Source organism: Sardina pilchardus, chromosome 24 (assembly GCF_963854185.1).
Source record: "Sardina pilchardus chromosome 24, fSarPil1.1, whole genome shotgun sequence".
Classification (NCBI taxonomy): Eukaryota; Metazoa; Chordata; class Actinopteri; order Clupeiformes; family Clupeidae; genus Sardina; species Sardina pilchardus.
The window spans coordinates 17,975,378-17,983,054 of NC_085017.1; the positions used below are offsets into that span (position 1 = coordinate 17,975,378).

The window sequence follows — 7,677 nt, forward strand, 5'->3', positions numbered from 1 at the left end:
ACTAGAGAGTGGTTTATAGTGCAAGTACAAGATGTATTTTAATTGCAGCATGTTATACATCAGTATATTATCTGTAGGGTTGGTGTCATTGATGTGACTCAGGTATAGGTTATGTAATTCTGGACAGTATTGCTTTATACACTCAGCTGGTGTTAAACACTGTGGTTTCAGTGGGAGTAGATATCGTCTCTCGACTACCATAACTCGGGAAAACCCTTGGATTAGTCATGTGAACCCCTACCCCACCCCCTAATCTGTTAACAGGTATTTTGTTTAGCTGAGCAACTAGCTGGTCACACGGCCAATCGTGAGTGTTGTGGAGTAAACACCACCTCACACTGGCTCCCTGTTTAGGCTGTCTGACGGCTCATTGTCTACCCTGCCGTCATTCACATATCAAGATGCATGGCATTCTTCCTGCGTGTTATGCACCAACAATCCGTTTGTGTTGTATTGACATTGTACTTAAGGCCTTGCATCTCACTCCCTCTCTCTCCCCGATTCCTGTCTCTCCCTCCCACTGTCTCTCCCTCTCTGTGATCCAGATGCAGACCATAAAGTGTGTGGTGGTGGGCGATGGTGCCGTGGGAAAGACCTGTCTGCTGATCTCCTACACCACAAACAAGTTCCCCTCGGAATATGTGCCCACGGTGAGCCAAAGGCCGAACATGTTCAGGCAGGGCTGGGGTTAAGGAGGAAGGAAGGAGTAAAGGTTAGGGGAGAGACATGGCCTTGAAAGAAAGGGAACAGGGTGGACAGGGCAAGGAGAACAGGATGGGGAGGGAGGGCACAGTTTGTGGTTTTGTGAGAGAAAATGTGTGTTGAGGGCAGAACTGCAAAAACATGTAAGACTACCCTGGAGGTACTTTTACCTATTTTGGTGTGTTGTCTTCTGTGAATGATAACTGATGCGAAAAGGCAAGATGCAACTGGACCAATTGGATTTGACGAGAGAAAAAAATTAATTGGCTTGATATCAAGTTTCAGGACTATCTTTGTTGTTTTAGTTGATAGCTAGTCTTTTAGGAATCTTATGCCAATTGTATAGCTAAGGAGAAATCCTCTAGACTCACCCTGAGGTACTGGCTTTCTATGTTGTGGTTTAGTATGGGGAGGACGGATATGTGTTCCCACGTGTACTGAGGCACAGGTGGAGGTAGGTTTGACTGGCTCTGCCTTCCTCCATGTCTTGACATGTTACAGCCTTCTTTACGTCAGGATTCAGCCAAGCAGACTGATCCTGGGAGGGGCTGGTCACGCTTTGACAGAGCACTTATTGGCTACTCCAGGTGACCGTCAGAGTCCCCACTTAACTTTAACTTTTAACGTGTGCGAATATGTGCACAGCACAGCAAAGACATGGGATAATGTCATGCAATCTGCTGACTGGTGTTGTTTATGTACTGAGTGTAGGCTATGTCAAATGGAGGACAAGGTAGGGTCATGGAGGTGCTGTGTTGATTTTGCTGCCTGCTCTTACTTCGGTGTAACAGCCTAATGACTCTTTATGAAACATAGGCTGGCTACTCGCAGATTGTTTTTTTTGTTAAACTCTGTATCCATGCACATTTAAATGCTTTTATTTGGATCTAAAAGGCAAGCAGGGAAAACAAGATCCAAATACTTTGGGAAGAGTCATTGACAAGGTGACAGGCCTACATGGCTCATGGCCTAGTTTTACAAGTGAAGTCCTTCCATTTACATTTATCCAACACTCAACACTCAAGGATAAACATCTCCATATTTGCATTTCCTATGATTGCTGAAACGGAGAAAAAAAAACTTTTTGCCACCTATTTCTTGCAGACCATACACACAAACACACACACACACACACACACACCCACCACTGGGAGAAATAGCTGTGATATGCACTAAAGGTTTGCTCCCCCAATAATGTTGAGAGTAGAGCTGGCCCGTGTCCAGGCGGGGGGAGATGGATCCCCGGTGTGCCGCTGGGCGCAGTCACGGTGGAAAGGTAAATTAAAGTGAGTGACTGGAGGGGACAGGTTGCCCTGCATCATCACAAACCGATGCTGGATGGTGAAGCGGCTGATTCAGGGGTTTTCTCTGATCCACACGCTTTCGATGAACGCACCACACAGGGCCCGTGCCACAAACGGCCATCTTGGAGGAGGTTGAAAATGAAACCCTTCCAGCAATTCCGGCGTTTTGGCCGCAGCCCTGTTTCATCCCACGAGCCCCCGTGACACTGTAGAACATAGCAGCCATGTTTAGGTTCCTTTTAGAAACACTCTTAGAAAAAGAAATAGCAGAACTTGACTCATTGAGCAGCTCAAGGCCTTCTTCACAGGCACGCTGTTCACCTGTGAACACTGAGAAATTGTGTTGTTCTCTGAGGGGAAAGCCAGTGGAGTCGCTCTTCACGCTTGCATCAAGAGACAAGAGGGAAGTAAAATAAGTGGGGATGAGTTGTCCTAAAAGCTATATGGGGAGAGGAAGAATGACTTAAAGAGGAGGGGAGGAATAGAGCAAGGCAGCGGTGTGTGTGTGTGTGTGTGGGGGGGGGGGGGGGGGGGGGGGGGGGGTGAAAGTGAGGACTCCCGAGCCCAGGAGTGTCACGTTACACCCCGGCCGGTCCGACAGACCTGTTGTGCGCCTTTTATTTTTGTCTGCTCTATTGTGGGCAGGAGATACTTTCCATATTGAATAACATATTGAATAGCATTCTCTTTCTCCTCCTTTTTCTCCGTGTAGGTATTCGATAACTATGCAGTGACGGTAATGATTGGCGGGGAGCCGTACACTCTGGGTCTGTTTGATACGGCAGGTAAAGTCAACCCATTCCAACCCATTCTACCTAGTGGCCTCTTGTTATTGTAATACAGAAATATTGGACATCATGTCACTGTCAGCACAGAATCTGTGTTTAATGCTTTCTGTTAAGCGCTCAGTTTCAGGATTAGCCTTGTTCAAATCTACACTACAACTTGTTAAACGTGTTTGGCATGGTGGTTTTAAGTTATGCTGCTGAATACTAAGTACTGCCTTCCCAGAATATACAGAGTCCTCAACCACTTTATTGTCCAAGTCCAACTTCCTTACACTCCGGTTTGTTCACTGGATACTATGTGAACCCTTAAACTGGCACTCCCATCGTATAGTTAGCCTATCTCCCTTATCCTTAACAGCATTCCAAGATGGGATATCAGTAGGCAGTTAGTCCCCTGACAGGAGAAAATGGAGCCTTTGGCTTCGCATAATAAGTGTCAGCTGTCTCTTACCATTCGCCAGCATTTTCATTTTAGATACACAGTCATGTTTGTCATGCTCTCTGAATTACTATAGCTGTCATTTACTGTAACTGGGGGTCAGTAGATGTGATGTGTCACTAACAGAGGTTGACAGTATTCTTTTCCTGTGAAGTTTTGATTCTTTGGGTGTTTGGGTGGTGTCATTAGTGTCTGCCATCTCACCACCCCTCAGGTCAAGAGGACTACGACCGGCTGCGACCCCTCAGCTACCCCCAGACGGACGTCTTCCTCGTCTGCTTCTCCGTCGTGTCACCCTCGTCCTTTGAAAACGTCAGGGAGAAGGTTGGTCCCCCAGTATGGCTGTGTGCACGTGTGTAGTGTGCAGATGGTTGGCCTGAGACGAGCCTGATTACACCGGAGAAGTCTGACAGGGAGGCTACGCCAGGCACGTCACTGAAGTGTTCCATTTTCGGAATGTCTGCTGCGACAATTAGCTTCCTCTGTAATCAGTGAAACTGGTTACACCAGACATGATGGCGGTGTGTGCACGTTCAAAAACATTAGAGCAGTCTTCTAAAACTATTTTTACGCTCTTCGAACGGAGCACTTTACAAGCGGACCTGGAGTAGCCCAGGCCCCCGAAGGTCACATTTTTTGTTCTAATTGGTTGGCAGTCTGGACCGCACATCCAGACAGCTATGAATACACATAACTGTCTTTCTATGCCTCTGTGTTTCTGTGTAAACACAGAACTGTGTGTGTGTGTGTCTAAAGTTAAGTCATATGATGCTAAGGGAAGAAGATGGGGAAGGGGAAGTTCTCCCACCTTTTGACATTTCTCAGAAGCGTTTTATTTTCTCACATCTGCACTGCGCACAGTATTTTGCATGCAGTCATGGCGTTTTTCTGTCGCTCTTTCGTCTCACCCCATCGCACTTGTTTGTCACCTTCTGTTCTGTAGTGGGTACCAGAAATCTCGCACCACTGTCCCCGGACTCCATTCCTGCTGGTCGGTACCCAGGTGGACTTGAGAGACGACAGCAACACGGTGGAGAAGCTGGCTAAGAACAAGCAGCGGCCCATATCGCCCGAGAGCGGAGACAAGCTGGCGCGAGACCTGCGGGCCGTCAAATACGTGGAGTGCTCTGCCCTCACCCAGGTAACCCCCAATCAGTGGATAGAGTCTTTGCGCGCCACTCACTGGTGGTGTCCGTCTGGGACTTTGTTCTCAACCATGCCGGAAAATCTTTATATAAGACCCTCATTCCTACACTGAAAAAGAATGGCTTGTTAGCAGACATCTATAGTGCAGCAGTACAATGAAAGAACATTCACGGGTCGTGATTATAGAAGGTCAGACCCCATGCCAGAAAGTTTTGTATTCGGTCATGTGTAGATAACCCAAGCTGTAAATTCCACTTGTTTCCCCTCCTGTTGCTAGTTTTTCTTATTTCTTGTTTTCTTTTTTGCCCTTTTCTTCCCTTATTCACATTTTTTCCTATTATCTTTTTTTTCTCTTTTCAGAGAGGTCTGAAGAATGTGTTTGATGAGGCCATTCTGGCTGCACTGGAGCCCCCAGAAACCAAGCCCAAGAAGCGCTGCTCACTGTTGTAAACAGAGCCAGGGAGGGAGAGCGAGACAAAAAACTAAAAAACAGGGACAAGAATGTGGACCATTGGAACAGGTAGACCATGTAGAAAAAGAGGAGGGTAACACAAGAGGGAGGGGATGAGACACTCTTTTTTTTTTTTCATCCAGTGCCTTGAGTAACCGAACTAAGAGAGTGGGGTGTGTGCCAGCTACCTGGTTTACTCTCTTTGTCACTAACTGCCTAGTCGTTTTTTCAGAGATAGCCTTAAATATACTGCATCAGAGGATGGAAGCTTCTCCACAAAAGGGCGTAAAAGCACTAGGCATGGATGCGTCGCTTCTTTGTCGTTTTTTGCTATTACTAACTTAATCAGGATACAGTCAGCCGTTGAAATGCACATCATGAGCGAACACACACACACACATACAAACACATACACACACACAAACACAGACACATACACAAACACACACACACCAGCATCCCTTAACTAGGCCTATCTGGCATGGTGAACGAAGAGAGAAACAAGCAAAAAGAAACAAAATGAAAAGATGATCAATAAAGTGGCCGTTTTTTCACTTATGTGTCAGCTGCAACAAAAACTGGAACTCAAAAGTGCTTCTTACCTCCTCTGCCTCCTGCAGGCGAGAGAATGAACTGAAACATTCTTACAATCGCGGTGGAGAATTATCGTGTATTAATAATAACTTGAGTATTGTTTTTAAACAGCGGGGATGTTTTTTGCAATTTTATTTTCAGACCTGAGGGGTTTTTTTTATTGTTATTTTTAATATTACTGAATTGCTTCATATTGTGCCAACATTTTGGGTGCCACTCCATTGCTAAGTTTTTTCTTTTTTTTTTCCATAACAAACTGTTCTACTCCAGTCATCTAATAGGTTTTTGTTGTTATGATTATTAATGAGAATGCAATAATGACTCCATGTGACAATGACGAATTTTTCAGGAGGTGTTTGAAATGGTGGAATGTATAATAAAAGACTGTTAACTGAACCATTCTCCTCGAAAAGTCTTCTTCCAGATTGTTTTGAATTACAGTAAATGTACTGCCATACAGTTTCTCATTTTAGTAACGTTCCTGCAAAATATCAGGAATTGCATGTTAAGTGCCTGCCATAATACTAGTGCAAAAATACAAACCATATTCATCACTACACTATTCCCCAAAAAAGGAAATAACAGTTGGCTTCATCCTTAAAATGGCAGAACCAAAGTAAAAGTAATACATTAAATAATGAATAAAACTGATATTAAATCTTACATTATGAAATTCTCTTTGCACAATTTCATTTAAATACAAGAAGTACATTTTAATTACTGTCCATTGTAACTTGAACTAACTTGATTATAGCTTATGTAAGGGGCAGTCAAATGGCTCTTAGTTCTCTAGGGCCTCTTAACCATGAATAGGGTCTGACCTTGCTACTGTGCTGTAGTGCTGATACCCGCTGCTCTGTAGAGAGCCCAATCAGGTCAGATGTGCAGCTGATCAGGGAAACGGGTGGGATCCTACTTGCACTTGCGTCCATATTGAGTGTGCTCAGCTGCTGCCAGGGTGATCAGATTGTCCTTTCTCACTGCCATTCCACAATTTCGCCAGCAGAGGGGGCTCTCTTATTGGGTTTCAGACAGCCCATAATCCATTGACCTATATTCATGTTAAATGGTTGCTAGCTTAACTGCAGTGCAGAGGGATTTTTTTTGGTTTTTTTTGTTCCTGAAAAAATCATGCTGCCTTTAAATTATTATTCTTAATCGAATGTGATAACACTGCATTGCGGATTGTTATTGTTACTGGGCTCATAATGAAAAGGACAATGGGAGGCGAGATCTGCTCTCATTATTTGGTATTCCAGTTGAGATAAAAGACGGATTGATTCTTGTGTTGTTAGAATATGTCCTCAGATTCACAGCTTTTTTTTTATCGGTGCATTTTACAAAGAATGACACTCATTTATTTCAGAACCAGAATGCTTATAAATATTGTGAGGTTTTAATGTGAACGTAGAACATAAGGCATATTTATTTACCATTACTCCCAAAAACATCAATGGACATTAAGATCCATAGTTATGTTCTGGTTGGATTGCAGTATCTGTGTAATAGGTTTGCTTAAACACAGTCCTTGAGTTTTTCCTTCTTGCTTTCGCTCTTCAATTCTCAGATGGTTTGAGTATTGGGAGTGCTGTAGTAAATAAATGAGTAATACAGAAATCACTACAGAAAGACCAAGATGGCAAAAGAGACCTGACAAGAGTTTTAGAAAATATATTATAGTTAGAGGCCAGAGAGGAGAGAAAGTTCTAGTGTATTATGAAATGCTTTTTCGAACTGAATATTTGCTAGTGATATAGACATACAGTCAGCTACAAAAAAAGGCAGTTGCTGTCACTGGACCTCACCCTCAACATTCTATATAACCCATAGATATTTAACTTTGTCTTTGTATCTTTCGACAGAATACTTCCTTAATATTACAGATACGTATTCAAATAATGTGTGTTTTTCTGTATCATTCAAGGATATGATCTGTAAATCCAGTGTAATCTGTATGTACGTATTTGTAGTCATTAATTTCACATTGGTGCCCTTGTCTGCACCCTGTTACCCACACTCATGTAAGTGGCACATACCAAACACTGTGTTCTTGGAAAAGGAGTACAATAGTTCCAGACTAAATTGGGTTTTCAATAGAGCTTGTCCTGTCTGTTTGTCCAGAACTTGGCTGGAGCTTTGCAAGCTTGCAAACTTCAGCGGAGGTATTAATGTAAGAAGCGGGTGGCCAGAGATGGTGTTGTAGACATGGCTTAGTGGCCCACACATGCCTGAGTCACACTGTGTACTGATTAT

General features: G+C 43.7%; 1 protein-coding gene across 1 annotated transcript in view; it reads left to right on the plus strand.

Moving 5' to 3' along the window:
* LOC134072401 (cell division control protein 42 homolog) overlaps positions 1-5,820 on the plus strand; it is a 6,586-nt gene extending 766 nt beyond the window's left edge. Inside the window, exons 2-6 of the mRNA XM_062529068.1 lie at positions 546-650; positions 2,719-2,791; positions 3,448-3,557; positions 4,177-4,374; positions 4,740-5,820. Coding sequence (XP_062385052.1) covers positions 546-650; positions 2,719-2,791; positions 3,448-3,557; positions 4,177-4,374; positions 4,740-4,829 — 576 coding nt within the window. The 3' untranslated portion in view covers positions 4,830-5,820. The remainder of the gene's footprint in view (positions 1-545; positions 651-2,718; positions 2,792-3,447; positions 3,558-4,176; positions 4,375-4,739) is intronic.
* The last annotated feature ends 1,857 nt before the right edge of the window (positions 5,821-7,677 follow it).